The 18,417-nt window shown below is 39.9% G+C and overlaps 1 protein-coding gene across 1 annotated transcript; it reads right to left on the bottom strand.

Annotated features, from left to right (window-relative positions):
* Positions 1-14,509: 14,509 nt before the first annotated feature.
* LOC147619710 (uncharacterized) lies at positions 14,510-16,696 on the bottom strand. The gene is made up of 3 exons (XM_086825536.1): positions 16,405-16,696; positions 16,241-16,307; positions 14,510-15,893 (listed from the first exon to the last, which is right to left on the bottom strand). Exons 1-3 carry the CDS (start codon positions 16,531-16,533, stop codon positions 14,773-14,775), a joined length of 1,317 nt encoding a protein of 438 aa, XP_086681662.1. The 5' UTR covers positions 16,534-16,696; the 3' UTR covers positions 14,510-14,772.
* Positions 16,697-18,417: the final 1,721 nt, after the last annotated feature.

The following is an 18,417-nucleotide window of genomic DNA, read 5'->3' as shown; positions in this document are numbered from 1 at the left end:
GGACCAAGGAAGCGGCCTATGAGTGAAGCGCTAGGTGACCTGCAGCAAAGGATCCTAGAGGGTGCTGACCATACGGTGCTCGGGCTCTGGGTCGCCGAAGATACCCACACGTGCGTCGTGGAAGATATTGGAACAAGGAGTAAGAGTTGTTTTCTGAAATCGAGCATGGATCTGGTTGATTGACCTTGCTGGTCCTCAACGGATGAGTCCATGACTCTTTTATATGGATCTGTTGGTTGATCGTGCTGATCTTCAACGGAGATTCCATCTTGATTTTTATAAGTGATTATATTACCGGGTACTATGGTCTAGGAACTATTGAAAAGGCCCCTGAGTGGACAGGTGGTGAGCGTTCTGGTTGCCAATGATGCCATAGATACTCCAATGAGGAAATAAGGACTAAACGAGAGATTTTGAGGATTGTGATCAGTGACACAATGGTTTCATTAAAGGATTGTTTTAAAGATAGCTGATATTGAGAAAAAGGCAATTTCATTAAAGGATTGTTTTAAAGATAGCTAATATTGAGAAAAAGGCAATTTCATATTGGGTGTGTAAGTGGTGTGACTAGTTTATATTTGCATGAACATCCGGCTAGGGGGCTTGGGAACTCTTTTCCCTGGTACTCGGGACAAAACCTAACCAAATTCTCAATTGGATCCCATCACTACAGTGATTGGGTGGTTGGCTAACCCATGGGACTGGATGGGGAAGTGTGGATAACTTGCGTTGACACCTAAACAAGCTCAATGTTGCATATCAACACCAACCAAGGTGCATATCAACACCAACCAAGGTGCGTACATACCAATTTTGTCAAACCCCCTTCTCTGCATGCCAGCACATGGTGCAGCTGGCACAAGCTGACATCGAGCTTGAATCTCAACATGCCCGGCCTCCAATACTAATGAAGAAGAGCCTCCTTAGTGTTAAAGACCTCCTCCTTTGATGGTTATGACCACTATTAGTGTTAAGCAACACTATTAGTGCTTATAAGCACACTTTGAGAAGCTTTGTACACTTCGTAAGATTCCTTCCCAGCCTCTCAAGATGTCCAGCATCTTTCCGTGTAATTAAATCCCTCTTCAGAAATATAAAAGATCTTGTTTCTAACTGTTTTAACCTAGAGAGAGAAAATATTCTAGAGAGAGAATATTCAGATTTTTGGATAGAAAAATATCTCATCTTATTAAAATGAATTTCCCTGAAATAGAAATTCAAAAAGAACTTTCCAATGTGCAATTGGAATTAATTGGAAATGGGTATAAAGGACCTTAGCCTAAGGGTCTAGATTTTCAGAAATTTTTGGATTATGGTCCAATTAAGGTTCCTGTGGGCCAATAGGATCAATCCATGTGTGGGGAGGAGACAAATCCAATTTGTAAAAGAAATTATCCAAAAATGAATAAATGCTCACATAAGATGAGTTGACTAAGGACAAGGCTAATAGTTAAAACGGGACAAAACCTAACCAAATTCCTAATTGGATCCCATCACTACAGTGGTTGGGTGGTTGGCTAACCCATGGGACTGGATGGGATTAGGCTGGACTGATGGATCCGTAAATCGAGACTCATTTTTTGTTTTACGATAGATAAAGTAAATCCCGGATAGAAATTGTTCTATGGATAGGAATCAACAGCTGTGCCTCTTGATGGGGAAAAAAACGTTGATCCCAATGATCCAAGTGCAAGTTTCTTCCTTGATCTGACTGAGTATCTTTATAGGTGCAGCCGAATCAGCTTGATCAGTAATGGTCTTGACTACGTTAGAGTAAAAAGTTATCTTGGTGGAATTGCCCGTGCTTTCCGGGTAAAGGAAGTTTTTTTCGGGTTCGATTTTGGAAAAACCGACGGATTAGTCTTTTGTCCGGATATCCGTGGACGAGGCCCCGAGTGTGGGACCCTGCCCCGCGCAAGAAGTGCTACTTCCGCTGCTAGTATCCCGAATCCATTGCGTGGTATAGTTGGTATCAGAGCCAGGTTGGCTAATAAAGATCAACTGAGAAGCCAAATATGTCAAAAAATTATCAAGAAACACAAAAAGGTTGTAATTGTGTGATATAATTCATACAATTTGATATTCAAACTGAAAATTCGTAAATTAGTAATTGGGTCTTCAGATGGAAGTACCGCAATTGTATGGAACCCTGACTTGCTTGAGGCCTAGACATGATGGTATTTACCTTATAGTTCCAAGTATCATGACTACCCGTATATACCGAGGGTATAACTGCAGCTCTTTACCGGCAGTATATACGAGTAAATCTAAGACTTGAAATTATAAGCATTAATGCTATCCAGATGATGATTTCGAATGGGGTTGATATGATTTTTTAATTCTGTTAAGAACTGATGAATTGATTTGGATTCTAATTGAAAAATGATGATTTCTGAAATTTAGTTGAAATATAATAACCTAAGCAAAACCACAATGAGGGTGAATGGGACGAGTCCCTGTGATGATATTCATATCTAGAATGATGATAATGATTTCAGCCAATCACTATGAGATTAGTGGATTGTGCTGTCAAATTGCTACTGTTAACACTTGACACGGTAGATCAAGTTAAGGGATGACAAATTGAGAACTTGCTCGACTTAAATTCCCGTGGAGGAATGTTCAGAAAGAAATTTTTCGGTCTAATGGACCATTATCGTGTTAAAGATATGAATGATATGATCTGAATGAATTGTTATTTAATGATCAGTTCTATATAAGGGATATTTATCCCAATATTCTGTTGGGTTGACCAGAATATAAGGAACCCCAGAATAAATTGGATCTTAAGAAAAAGAGTTGTCCTCTACTTTGCGAGATGAGGACATCTCGCATTTTTTTAAGTGGGGTAGAATGTAAGATTCCTCCCCCAGCCTTCGAGGTATACAGGAGTAAAAACCTCCCTTTCTGATCTTATAATCACAGAAGTATTGGGATGAGCCCTTTTAAAGCTCTGTATGGACAAGATTGCTTAACTCCATTAACTAGGTCCGACCCATTGATTAGGGTCGTGATGTCCAGACAAATGCTTGACGACATGGAGCAGCAGATGCAGGCAATTCATAAAGATATAAAAGCTGCCCAGGATCGACAGAAATAGTATGCAGATAAGAAGAGGACAGTCAGAGAATTCAAAGAAGCGGATATGGTCTGCATTCGAGTACGGCCCAAAAGAAGTTCTTTATCTCTTGGGAAGTATAAGAAGTTATCCCCCAGATATTGTGGGCCATATCTAATTTCAAAGAAAGTAGGTGACTTAGCCTACGAGCTTCTTCTACCTCCTTATCTCAAAGTTCATAATGTATTTCATGTAAGCCTTCTAAAGAAATATGTGCCAAGCCCAAATCATGGAAAGATGGTAAAACTTCAGTGGTAAGATACACCGTCGACTTCTAGGTTACGCTAGTTCCTTCTTTTATATAAGTCGTAACTCTTACTTGTCGCTCGCAGTAATCTTACTTCCATCGATCTCCTTTCTTTCTTAATCTCTTTTATGGCTTGGCTTGGCAGCAGGATTTGGTTTTATCCATGATGATTTATCACCTTCAAGATGCAAGCGAGTCTGTGAAGAAGGATTTTATACAACTGTATGAACGTTTACTTTTCCCTCGCTTGGGAACTTCTGTAGCTCAGACCAAATGATGGCGGACCTATCGAGACATAACTAGGGTAACACCGTGGGGTCAGCATCACTTTCGTAACAATGTCCGCTTGGCTATGGTTATTGAAGCTTTGGGTTTGGGTCCCCGATACTATTGCCTGATGAGATCAAGGCATGGTGGATTTTCTGAGCGGGTCTTCTTACGTGTTTTCTTCCTCACCAGAAGATATGCCTTCATCCCATTTTTGGCTTGCCTCTTAGAGGTCCTTTTATGAGGTCACCTCATACCAATGAGGTAGGTGCTGCAATAACCGGCCGAATTATTCCCATAGATGAGTTACCTTATACGTGTGCTGCTTGTGAGTGCTGCTTTTGTGACCATATATGATGGACGGGCTTATGAAATTGTAAAAAGTTCTTCTATCTTGCTATTGTATATGTTCCAAGAGTGAATAAAGTTGAAATCTTTGTTCTTGTCTTGAGTCTTGCTCTCTTTGAGACTTTTCTTGGTGGTTACTCTTAATTAAAATTTCTCTTAGTCTCATATTCGTGCATCTTGCGGAATTACCCCCAGTTTGCGAGATGAGGACATCTCGCGTTTTTCAAGTGGAAGAGAATGTAAGATTCCTCCCCAGCCTCTCAAGATGTCCAGCATCTTCCCGTGTAATTAAAAGATCTTCAGAAATATAAAAGATCTTGTTTCTAACTGTTTTAACCTAGAGAGAGAAAATATTCTAGAGAGAGAATATTCATATTTTTAATATTTTTGGATAGAAAAATATCTCATCTTATTAAAATGAATTTCCCTGAAACAGAAATTCAAAAAGAACTTTCCAATGTGCAATTGGAATTAATTGGAAATGGGTATAAAGGACCTTAGCCTAAGGGTCTAGATTTTTAAAAAAATTTGGATTATGGTCCAATTAAGGTTCCTGTGGGCCAATAGGATCAATCCATGTGTGGGGAGGAGATAAATCCAATTTGTAAAAGAAATTATCCAAAAATGAATAATTGCTCACATAAGATGAAGAGTTGACTAAGGACAAGGCTAATAGTTAAAAAGGGGAGATATTTAGAAGTAAATACTCACATAAAATGAAGAATTGACTAAAGACAAGGCTAGTAGTTAAAAAGGGGAGATATTTAGAAGTAAATACTCACATAAGATGAAGAATTGACTATGTACAAGGTTTATTAGTAAGAAACTATAAGTAATATAAAAAATATGAGATATTTTGGGTATAATGATTCCATTTTGACACATATGTAAGGAAGGGGAGTCCCTTCAATGAGGCACCTACTTCACATGCTTGAATGAGTTTTAAACTCAAAAATAATGTGATATTTTTATCTCTCCTCTCTCTTGAACCAAACCAAATCAAAATGGAACCAAACCGAATCAAAAAATAACCAAACTAGGTCCAAATCTAGTCCAAATTCAACTAAACCGAATCAAAAAGTAACCAAACTAGGTCCAAATCTAGTCCAAATTCATCCAAACTGAATCTGGAAAATTCTAAAAATCAGTTAGCCTTGGTTAGATCCTCCCTCTCTTATAAATAGAACATGAGTCCTTTGAAAAAAATAGGAGAATTTTACTATACTAGAATTATGCTGAAATAATGCTAATTTTTACTATTCTCTAAAATTCTCTCCAAATTGGAGAAATTGGAGCTTCCCTCTTTCTTCAATCCCCATTGGTGGCTCCATCAACATACTAAACTAATTGATTGGTTGGGGGCCTCTACCGTGAATAAAGAATCAAGCAATTTGTAAGGTAAATGGTGAATTTTGATCTTTTCTATAATTTCTCAATGTTTCTCTCTTCTCAACCCCTCTCAAGCTTGAGAAGCTTAATTGGAATGGTTTTTGAATGCTATTGAAGTTAATTGATGAATGGTAGTAAAGAATTACATAAATTGATGAATGCTATTGAAGTTAATTGATGAATGATAGTAAAGAATTACATAAATTTTCATTTATGCTTAATTCTAATGGTTTTTATGTAATTTCTCTCTCTCACTCAAGAAATGTCATACTCATGACCTATTCTCAATCCAAATGAAGCTTTTCATAAAGCTTTTCCTTAATCCAAGATTAATCTATGCTTGAGCCCAAATTAATAGCTTTTTTTCTATGCTTTTAGTTTATGTATTTCATGAATATTGATGATTCAATCCATTATGGGTTAATGATCCAATTAGGGATCATTCTAATCATTCCCTTAAAGATAAGCTTTATCTTTTAAAATAATTGAGATTTATCAGTCATAGCAGCGAAGCTATGGCAAAATTTTGTAAAAATTTACACATAAAATAATTTCATTCAAAGCATGAAAAGAGGACTTCCTACCATATTCTAGGAATTATCATCCTAGATTAATTGAAATAATTTCATTGTAATCATGGAGAAAATGAATTTTTATATTATGCATAATTGATGAATTAAGAAAAAGAGAAATTCTAGTAATTAAATTTTATGTTAAAAAGAGTAATCCCCATCGTATGAGTATTCTTAAAGGGTTATTTTCATTCTAGACTTAGAAAAATATATACTAGAAATATTTATTTATAAAAGTGTTACTTTTATCATATTTGATTTTCATGCATAGAGGTATGCATAAAAGATTATTATTTTATTATAAAAGTGTTACTTTGATCATAATTGATTTTCATGCATAGAGGTATGCATAAAAGATTATTATTTTATTATAAAAGTGTTACTTTTATCATATTTGATTTTATGCATAAATAGGATGCATAAGAGAAATTCTTTTATTCTAAAAGTGTAATTCCTACTAAATTGGATTTATGCATGGATAGATGCATAAATAATTTAAATTAATCCAAAAAGTGTTATTTTTATTAATTCTTATTTTATGCATAGAAAGATGCATAAAGAATTTAATTTTTAATTCAAAAGTGTCATTCTCATTTAAAATGAATTTATGCATAGGAAGATGCATAAAAGATTGATTTTTAATTCAAAAGTGTCATTCTCATTTAAAACGAATTTATGCATAGGAAGATGCATAAAAGATTGATTTTTAATTCAAAAGTGTCATTCTCATTTAAAACGAATTTATGCATAGGAAGATGCATAAAAGATTGATTTTTATTTCGAAAGTGTTATTCTCCTTAAAATGGAATTTATGCATAAATAGATGCGTAAAGAAATCTTATATCAAATATAAGAAATCTCTTGTATTCTATAAATAGATATTAGGATGTGATAAGATGTGTATGAGATGTGATAGGATGTGATAAGAGGTGTATGAGATGTGATAAGACATGCTAAGATGAGTTAGGATGTGATAAGATGTGTATGGGATGAGGTAAGAAGCGTATCTGATGGGATACGATGTATATGGGTTGTGATAGGGCGAGAATGGATGTGGATGTGTATGTATGAATGTGAATGTCTGTGGATGTAGATGTGGATGTATGGATGTGAATGTGGATGTGGATGTGGATGTCTGGATGTAGATACGGATGTGGATGAATGTATGTGGATGTGGATGTATGCATGTAGATGTGGATGTATGGATGTGAATGCGGATGTGGATGTGGATGTATGGATGTAGATACGGATGTGGATGTATGTATGTGGATGTGGATGTGGATGTATGCATGTAGATGTGGATGTATGAATGTGAATGTGGATGTGGATGTGGATGTATGGATGTAGATACGGATGTGGATGTATGTATGTGGATGTGGATGTATGAATGAGGATGTGAAAATGGATGTATGCATGTAGATATGGATGTATGGATGTGAATGTGGATGTGGATGTATGTATATGGATATGGATGTGTATGTATAAATGCGGATATGGGATTGGATGTATGATGTGGATGTACAAACATGGATGTGTATGTAGAATAATGAATGTGAATGTGTATGTGAAATAATGTGTCGTCGATATGAGTGAATGGATGAGAATGAGTACACATATGAATGGAATGTGGAATAAGTAATGTGGACTGAGGAGGGATAATGTGGAAAAACGAGAGTTCGATATAGAAACTGTATTTTGTGACCTGTTTGTAAATGAATGTTTTATGTCAAGAATGCTAGGGAAGCATTTTGACCGTCTTGTGGATTAAGGTCATGGTGGAGACCGAATTGATAAAGTTGCAACTGCTGAGACGGAGAGTCAACAGAGGACGTCTCGCGTAGCAAGGTCGACCGAGGTCTTGACCAGCCTCGGTTTGATTTAAATGGTGAGCTTCCGGTACGGTGGATGAGGGACCCAGGAAGCGGCCTATGAGTGAAGCGCTAGGTCACCTGCGAAGGATCCTAGAGGGTGCTAACCATATGGTGCTCGGGCTCTGGGTTGCCAAAGATACCCACACGTGCGTCGTGGAAGATATTGGAACAAAGAGAGTAAGAGTCATTTTCTGAAACCGAGCATGGATCTGGTTGACTGACCTTGCTGGTCCTCAACGGATGAGTCCATGGCTCTCTTATATGGATCTGTTGATTGATCTTGCTGATCTTCAACGAGGATTCCATCTTGATTTTTATATGTAAAAAATATTATCAGGTACTATGAGCTAGGAACTATTGAAAAGGCCCTTGAGTGAACAGGTGGTGAGCGTTCTGGTTGCCAATGATGCCATAAGTACACCGATGAATGAATGATTGGAAATATGGATTCAACCAGAGATTTCGAGGATTATCATCAGTGACATAATGGTTTCATTAAAGGATTGTTTTAAAGTTAGTTGATACTGAGAAAAAGGCAATTTCATATTGGGTGTGTAAGTGGTGTGACTAGTTTTATGTTTGCATGAAATTCCGGCTAGGGGGCCTGGGAATTCTTTTCCCTGGTACCCGGGACAAAACCTAACCAAATTCCTAATTGGATCCCATCACTACAGTGGTTGGGTGGTTGGCCAACCCATGGGACTGGATGGGGTTAGGCTGGACTGGATGGGATTAGGCTGGACTGATGGATCCATAAATCGAGACTCATTTTCTGTTTTACGATAGATAAAGTAAATCCCGGATAGAAATTGTTCTATGGATAGGAATCAACGGCTGTGCCTCTTGATGGGGAAAAAAGCGTTGATCTCAATGATCCAAGTGCAAGTTTCTTCCTTGATCTGACTGAGTATCTTTATAGGTGCAGTCGGATCAGCTTGATCAGTAATGGTCTTGACTACGTTAGAGTAAAAAGTTATCCTGGTGGAATCGCCCGTGCTTTCCGGGTAAAGGAAGTTTTTTCCGGGTTCGGTTTTGGAAAAACCGACGGATTAGTCTTTTGTCCGGATATCCGTGGACGAGGCCCCGAGTGTGGGACCCTGCCCCGCGCAAGAAGTGCTACTTCCGCTGCTAGTACCCCGAATCCATTGCGTGGTAGGGACAGGGATCTCACACACTTGAAGATGTTGATGAAGCTTGATGACAATGAGGCTTATGAACACCTCATGGTGTATGCCCACCACTTCAAGGATATGGGGAAAACCCTCACAAGAGCACTTAATTGATTAGTACTCCTTTAATGATAATCATGAAAGCTAACTAGTGTTTAAAAATGTTGAAATATACAAGTGAATAGGGTGTGTGGGGGAACAAGCCCTTGGCAAGAGGCTGTGGTAAAACAGAGATTAAGCATTCAATGTTTGGTCAAATCTTGTGTTTCTTGGCTTAATCCTCTACTAGACTAATTGCTATTGATGGCCTTGAAAGCATTTGAGCTCTAAGGCCTCAGATCTGGGCTCCCCGTTTACTCTATTCTCTGCACACAAAATAGAGGATTAATTTGATAATCAATGATTAATCAATGCTAATCACTGTATTTTGGTGCAATTGAGGGTTCAAATTAACCATTAGGTATCTGATACATATCCCTATAACTTCAAATTTCAATTCGGAGATGGTTTGATACTCCAACCATTCCGTACAAATTGGTTACCCTTGATTTAATGTAATTTCTGGTAAAATTATGCTGATAAATTTATGCTAATCATCATTTTGCATTTAACCCTTGGTTAATGCCTACAAATCACACTCAAATTCAAGATTGTTCACAACCAGAGTTGCATTTGGGAATGTGCATAAGAATGAATGCTATATGCATTATGTATTGGACACATTACATCAGTGTAAAAATGGGATCAGGTAACACCTCCCACATAGATTTAGGTTTGCATTGCATAAGGATATAAGATAAACATCAAAAGCCCAAAAGAACTGTCAACAAAACATTTAAACATGTTGCTCACATGGAGCAAGAAGAACTGTGAGACGGACAAGCTCATGGCCCCAGCCATGAAAGAAGAAGAACATCTCTTTCCAAGAGGAAGATCCACACCAAGAAGAAAAGCTAGAGGAAGCATTGAAGGAAGACATGGACACGAGAAGATAAGCTGCCACAACAAGAAGACTGAAGACAAGAGAAGATTTGAGGCTCCAAAGAGTGAGGAGCCATGTGAAAATCTCTGAGAGAGAGAGAGAGACCCCACAACCCAATGTAACGTGCCCCAACAGAGTAAAACCACCTCTGAGCCACCGATATATAGGCCACATGGTAGATGTATGTGTGAGCGCTTTAGTCAAGATCGCGGGCACTTGTAGTAGCCTTGGACACATAGAGAGAGAGAGTGTCAAGGACTATGAGTTTAGGGACTTGAGGCACTGGTCGCGGACTATCAAGTAAGAGAGAAACTTGGTATCGGGTCCAGGTGTGCTAAGATTGTTCACTTGAGGGGAGGTGTGCTAGGCACTGGTCGTGGACTATCAAGTAAGAGGAAAACTTGGTATAGGGTCCAGGTGTGCTAGGAGTATTCACTTGAGGGGAGGTGTTGAAATATATAAGTGAATAGGGTGTGTGCGGGAACAAGCCCTTGACAAGAGGCTGTAAAAGAGAATCTGTAAATGTGAGAGAACCTGTGAAAAGGTGAGAAGAATCTACTAGGAGAGAATAAAGGGTAGCATGAGAAGATTTAGGAAGTGTGGAGATATTCTGGGAGAGGTGGAGAGAATCAATCAAAAGAGGTGGAGTGAATCAAGGAGAAATCAGTGGGATTAGATGCTTGGATGTAAACTCTATAAATTGAGGCATTGGCCTAATGAGAACTTGCTAGTTTTTTATTATCCATGCCTACATTAAGCTATTAGTTCACTAATCACATCTTAATTATTATCACTTTGTTAATGATGTTGATTCTAGCATTTGTCCACCATAGCTCATCACATTGCTGTAATTTTAACAAATTACACTTTTATAAAGCTTTTATACAAGCTTCCATGGCAGAAAACACAGGGGCAACCTGGTTGTTCCTCTGTTGCGCACGCGTCAGGCCACCATTAGGGCTGAGACTTGAGTAGAAGAGCCTTCAGACCATGGGATTCAAAAGCCCTAAGGTCTTGGGGCTTTTTCTTCCACGCACAAGAGGAATGACTGTACGGAATCGACACAGCAGGCAAACTGTGCCGATTTGAACCAGTCACAATATCGTAGCTCTGAGTGACGAAACCCACTAATTAGTGGTACGAATCAAAGCGCCATGATGTCCTTCACACTTTCTCTGTTGAAAGCTCGCCATGATTGGGCCTCCACAAGATGCTAGAGCTCCTCCACTGGCAGGGGGTTCAGATCCACAAAAAACGGGATAGAAGATGACCTAGTCTACACCACACAAGATGAGACCTGATCTACCCAAGCTCTAGATACCATGTTGAGAAAACGTGGTGCTTATGCTAGATCAAGAAGATGTGGAGGAGAGAGACCCAAAATACAAGAATGACTCTTGCTTATTAAGTTGCTTACACATACAACTAGGCTTCATGCTTCATGCTTCATACAAATGCCTTTGGCATGTGCCTTTAAATAGCCTTGCTAGTGGCCTAGGGTTAGGTGGCTCCCTTAGGACCATTCACACCCACACACCTTCTACACCCTTGTTCACTAAGGCTCCAAGGCCTATATCTTAATACTAGGGTCAAAGAAGTCAAAAATGTGCACCCAACCCTCTTCCTATTAGTCCATTCCTAATCAAAAGTTAATCCAAGAGGCACTCTTTTGGTCCAAAAAATTCCTAATGACAAATTTATGCCCTATACGTAGGGCATCGCTCCTCAGATCATCGTGGTGACCAACATACATAGGCACATCAACACCACCATCATTGCTTAAACATCATATGCATCTTCATAATGTTCTTTGGGTTGTATCCTCAAGTACTGCCACATTTCCATATATTCTTTATTTTGGCATCTCCTCCACTAACCGTGCACACAAGCATCACAAAAACAAGACAAGTTTCTACATCTCAATGCATGCTTATCTATACTTGAGTAACCATTCATACTTGAGTAACCTGATTTCCCAAAATACCCAATTCACTCCTTTTGTGGACGACATGTGGTTTCCACTATTTCTCATTGCATTGAGAAATTCCACCACATTTGCTGCATTGTCTAATGTCCATCCATCTGGCTTCCACTGCCCACTTGTCAATGCTCTCTTGATTACTGCTCCAGCCCCATCATGCTCACCCTGGCCATGTCCTAATCCAAATTAGTTATGCATCATCTCAAGACCAGTGAGTTCGAAGTACCTCACAACAAAGTAGAATGGACGCCTTGCTTTAAATTGTGATGCCGCACCATCAGACCACACCCAATGCCACTGTAGATTGCTACTTTGTTCTTTCAACCACCTGTTATGCAAAAGAAAACAATGTTGCACAAACAAGGTGTCATGGACCACTTGAAATCCAAGATTTGGAGGGTCATACTAGGGCAAGATGGAGGCTATGGTGGGTAGAAGGTGATGTGAGCCATGGATTAGGGTGGAGGAATGTTGCTAATGACTAAGACAATGAAGGATTAGTGCAAAGTAAGATGACCATGACTTGGATAGGATAGAATGCCCACTCTTCTCATTACTTAATCATGTGGACTCCATTAATGCCACCTCATCCAAGCAATATCTCAAATATCTCCTCTCTACTAGAGGTTGTTCACACACCTTCACACACTCCCCCTTGATACATACTCCTTGTGCATCTAGGCACCACATTTTCAACACTCCCCATTGGTGCCATCTAGGACACATCTAGGTGTGAGGTACACATCATAGGCATCTTGACCTAACATACTACTAGGTATCGTGCCCTTCTACATAAACTAGTAGGCATCTTGGCCTTACACAATTTACCATGGCTACATCATCGGTGCCAACGGGTACAAACAATACAAATAGTACAAGGGGTAGGTGAAATTCCATAGCTTCAAAAAAGTCTTTCAGTGTCCTCCCCTGGATAGGAGGGTTCTACCACATTCGCTTATTGAGGTTGATTCTTTGACCAGCAGTTGCTTTCCGTGTGTCCGAGTTTCCCACACACCGTACATTCAAGCTTTGGTTTGTTCTTGAACTTGCATGTGTTGATTGTGTGACCCAACTTGCCACAATGATTGCATCTAGGCTTAAATTCCCTTTTACCAGAGCATAGAGTGCCAAGTCCCTTGAAGAGTACGCTCCATTTTCATACTTGCTTTTCATCTTTTGCTCATGTTCAAGCAATGAAGCTTGTACATCATTTAAGGTTAAGTTAGAGTTGTTAGACAAGATTTCAGTGTCGGCGTACTCTTCTTTCCTTTCACAACTAGCAAGCAAAATAGCTTTAGCTTCATCATCATCAAGTACTTTACCAATGGTAGTAAGTTGTTGTTTGATACTTTTATACTTGTTGATGTGGCTTGTTAGATCAAAACTATTACCTAGGTTGAGTTGATACAATTGCATGAGCAAGTAAACTTTGGAGTGCTTTGCTTTGTGTACCAAACAATGTGTTTAGCTCTTCCCATGCCTCCTTGGCCTCATCATCTAACGCAAGTGCTATGAGTCCCAATGCTCTATCATTTTTCTCATTCCATGTGCTTTCTATGCTTGCTTGAGTATCCCTCCCTTGAACTATACCCCATAGATTTTTCTTCATGAGTGCATACATGATCTTTGACTGCCATGTGTGAAATCCCACCCCATTAAACTTGATGATTTCATCTTGGGCCATGGTGAATAGGGGGTCTTACCAATGTCCACGTCTATGCGATGGTACTCTTAGCAGTGTCTACCCTTTACAATGATTGGCTCAAAGAGACTTATGACCACTTTGCCTTAATGTGGAGGATTCTCACATACATGCCATATTCATTTACTGATTTGTAGAATGCCTCAAGTTGGTAGCATACACATCAATGATGGGATGCACAACACACATGATGGGATTCACTAGCGAGAGCTAGGCATCACAAGGCAATTTAAAGATGATTTCTCATGAGTACATGGATACAAAGGGATATTTGAGCAAGCCTTCCACCAAACACTTTAGAATGACTCAAAAAATGCTTGTACTTATGTCTGGATTAAACCTACGAAAAATCCAGCCATAGTCACTACAAGGTCTTCTTATATCAGAGAGCTGTTCCAATGCTATGGAGAGTCAGATATCAATACAACCGTGGAATTTTTTTAAAAAAAAAGCAGCTCCATAATACTAGATTGCAGCATTTTTATCTCCTAACCCCCCCACAAATGCAGTGCAACATAGTTGCCTCATTATTCAGCAAATCTGTGCTTAAGGTTTTTTTTTTTTTAACATTCTGCACTAGCAACGTTCGGTATCTAGCAGAGAGAATTCACTTTGCAATTAACTGATTACATGGCCCTCCACTGTGGGTGTCTAACCTGTGTCTTTCAGAGGTTTATGTCTGGATCTGATTTGCCACTTTTGCAGTTTTCTTTCATCATTTTTCTTAAGACAAATGGTTGCTCGCATCATTTCCTCTTGCTCTGAATCTCCATGCTGGACTATCTACACTAAGTAGCATGTACCTTAACAATACATATTTACCCACTTCAATTTAGAAAATATATATCCTCAAGACAAGACAATGAAGAAAATAAGCCCTTAAGCTAAAGTTTTCCGACATGCAGTCAACCTGCCTCGAAAACATTTGCAGCAGTGAACAAGACAAAGACATCCATCTGCATGACAATTTCTGCACTCACTTGCTTCATGTGTGAAGATATTCCAACATACATTACTGAGAACCAGCACTATACTTCAAATCAAGGGTGCCATATACATCACTCCACCTACTATACCTACAGAAATCTAGAAGGCAGTAGGAATCTATACAAAAAGCTGGCACCTGTCAGCATAAACTAGGAGAAGGGGTAGACTTAACGGGCAAAACAGTGCTGTAAAACTTTCGACAGCCTGGACACCGACCATCTTCAGAAGCAATCCTGTGATGGCAGAAGAGACAGAGCTGGAACCCACACGAGCAAGGCTCAAATGATGAGTCGGTATTGTCCAGCTCCTCTGCACATATTGGGCACAGAGAAGGGACAGAGGGTGGTTCTTCAATAACCTTTCGGGCAGAAACCCACTGTTGTTTCTGACATATAAAATGTGCAGGAAGGCTTTGTTGTTTGTTAAGACTAGGAAGGGAAGTTGGCCGGTACGCATCATCTGGTCTCCATGCTCTCCCACTGGAACTCCGCGACATTGTTTCATAAGGGGCAGGCGCGTTACTGGTGGCAAGCTTTAAGGTTACTGTCAAAGTCGCATGCTGCCCTTTTTTCTCTACCATTTCTTGCGTTAGACTCGTGTTGTGGACAAAATCTTGAAGGCGATTCGAGTGTAGGGCATCAGCTGCTGCTTCCCAATCATCATCTTCTGATTCGAGGCCATGCTCCTCGCTCTTAAGAGATGCTTTCACATAGGAATCAGCATTGGACTTGCTGTTTTCTGATGTGTATGGATAGGAATCATCATTTTCACTTATTTGGCCAAGAGAGTGCTCATTTGTTGCAGAGGTTGCATTCATGCATGAGCTACGTGTACAATTCCTATTTACCTTGGGATACTCTTCCTCAAATTCACTGGTGGACCTTCCTCTGTCAAGCCCATAGTCCTTTCCCACTCTTGTAACCTTGCTCTTCGGACTTTCTGAACCACATGATTTGGGTGAAGAGCCTGCTTCAGAACAATCAGACAGGCAACTGCTAGATCCGGGAGGGCTCAACTTCTCCTTGCTCAAATCTTCCTCTTCACAACTCTCCGGACTTCGAATACGTAAATGCGAATGTGATGATGCTCTGTCCAATTTTTCTGAAGTGTACGGTTGCAACTTCCCTGCTCCAAGAGATGAATTGCCATGGTTCTCAGTGTGCACAAGTTCTCCAGGGCTATCTTTGTTCAGCTCCTCCACCAGTGGGATCTGAGTGTGTGGCTCCTGATGATCAGCTTTGCCATGAGTAACCGTAGAAACTACAACAACACAAAATCTCACCGGATCAGAAGTGCTGTAAACAAGCGCATGGGCAGAAGTTTCCCATCAGCTTTCGCTGTCTACGACCACCATCTAAACGACGTCTCTGGGGAAAGCCCCTTTTATAAAATAAATTTGAGAACCCTAAATATATCAAACACTTAAACATCAAATCCCGCACTCGCTAAACCATCAATGTTGCGCCCCCCAAACCTATTTTCATTTAACGTAGGAGAGTAAACCTCAGAACATTGCTTTCTCTTTGTCACTCTCAGTTTCCTCTTTAGATAGCCTAAGATTGCAAACCATTGAACAGTTCACAAAGGCGTTGCTTGTAGGTACTGACCCTGAGAAAGCCATTGCTCCCTGCGAGCATCCAACTTACATTGCTTGAGCTTGGCGTTCCGGTTCACCTGCTTAATCCCAAATCCAGACCAGCCTGTGAGGTGGGTTTCGGTCCTTCTACCGCCTCTAAGCTCTCCAAAATGCAGAGCAAAAAAGAATGCTTACCCGTTTCCTTTTGCTTGCGTCCTTGACATGCACAGACACTGGAGAGGCCATGTCCGGACAGGAGGAGGCCGCCGTGGCAACCTGGCAGAAGGGCGCGTCCATGAGAGAGAGAGCAGCGGGAGAGGCCATAACAACGACACAAGAACATGCAAATCCTTCGCAGTATCCAACGTGCGCGTCGAAGCTAGAGAGCTGCTGCTACGTGCGAAATTAGGAATTTTTACAGGAGGAACACACAGCAAATTAGGGTTTTTCACAGGCGGATCAAACAATCTCAGAATCGTGTTTGTGTCATGTATATAGGCCTCTTACTCCTTCAAAATCATCACCACGCACTGCCCCCCATGCCTGAGATCCGAGCCCTAGGCTCGGTACCGAGCCCTCTCTGCTCTATCATCACTACCGTTAGTTCCAAATCATCCTACGATCCCTGCTTACCCTGGCCTATCTTAGATTGAACCATGAGAGCTCTACACGTGCTTGTAAATTTACCGTCAGATGCCAGATGCTCATTTGAACCGTTCGATACTTTCTTTCTCCAAGATATTTCCCTCAAAACCCATTTGCAAAAGGGCGTCCTCCCATTCACTCTACTATTCACTCTAGTATTCACCTCTTACAAGAAAATCAATTTTAATTCTCACGTGCCATATGACTAGCCTTTGAATGCCGAGGAGTAACAAGTGTTGTAATTTGGGCATATCATACAAACTTCCGAAGAAATATCCTTGTGATAATTGCAAAGAAGTGTAATATTCAGCCCGATTTGTTTTGGTGGTAATATATTCAGCCCGATTTGTTTTGCATTAATTTAACGTGGCATAAATTAATGCAAATACTAAGGCTAAAAAAGAATGCAAAATTGCTATGTCGCATTGCTCCCCCACACGTCACACTCATCTCTTCACCGTCTTAGTCTCCCCTCTATCTACTTCCCTCAGCTCGTGGCACGCTTCCGCACTTCCCATAGACAAAAAGTCTTTGCAAAAAGAAAGAGAGACAGAAAAAACATGAGGAACCCTTTGGAGAAAGAGGAAGAAATCGCCAAGAACACTTCAAGAGAGAACTCTGATTGAACTGAGTAGGAGATTGAGTGAGAGAGAGATAGAGATTGCAATGTCCCTAAAAAAGGTAAGGTTAAAAAAATACTAAAAAACATAATTGAAGTTGTATGGGAAGGCACGTGAAGCGTTACTGCTTGCAATGTTACTAAAAAAGGTAAAATTTTTAAAAATACTAAAAAAACTATCCACGCTCTAGCAATGCGTGCCATACCACCAAAAAACCTTCGGAAATACAATATAATTTATTGGTGGGCTCACCAAATTCGATTTCGGTGGCCTATAATAAATTAATTGCACTCACAAAACGTTGTGGGTGCATATTTGCAAAGAAGTGTTGATTGATCCCCAATAATAATATGGGTCTCGACTCCCAAACGTTTTTTGTATTGATTAGTAGTAAAAACTTACGAGAGTAGGTGGAAGAAAAATGACTTAACCTTAGGACCTTATGTGATGTGACATTTAAAACAAATCATGAATTTTCAACTTTGCCATGTCTCCTGATGCTTCGTCTTCGTAACCGCCTCAAGATGTCGATAAAAGGTGGATTGCAGCTGAAGCCATCGAGATCGTGGCCTCCAACAATGAGAGAGAGAGAGAGAGAGAGAGAGAGAGAGAGAGAGAGAGAGACGGAAGGCGGTCTCTGATGTTTTAATGAGATGAATATGGGAGGTTAGGCACCCCAAATGTCTTAACTTCATGTAGTTAGTGTAAAATTGCATAAATTGCTAGTTTTCAGGGTGAAAATCAATTTGGAATCAACTATGAAGGATTGAGATTTACTACTCACTTTCTATGTCAAAAATACCTGAGCCCCCTTGATTTTTATGAAAGTGTAAAACTCCCATGTTATGTTAAGCACTTCCCCTGCACACATGACAAGTTCCTACATAGGACTACTAGGCTACTCATATGGCAAGTAGGTCTCTAGTACGAGAAGTAAAGAATC

Source organism: Cibotium barometz, chromosome 32 (genome assembly GCF_041138505.1).
Source record: "Cibotium barometz isolate CiBa-2024 chromosome 32, ASM4113850v1, whole genome shotgun sequence".
Classification (NCBI taxonomy): domain Eukaryota; kingdom Viridiplantae; phylum Streptophyta; class Polypodiopsida; order Cyatheales; family Cibotiaceae; genus Cibotium; species Cibotium barometz.
Note: the sequence above shows the minus strand (reverse complement) of the source record. Positions and strands in the feature narration are given on the sequence as shown.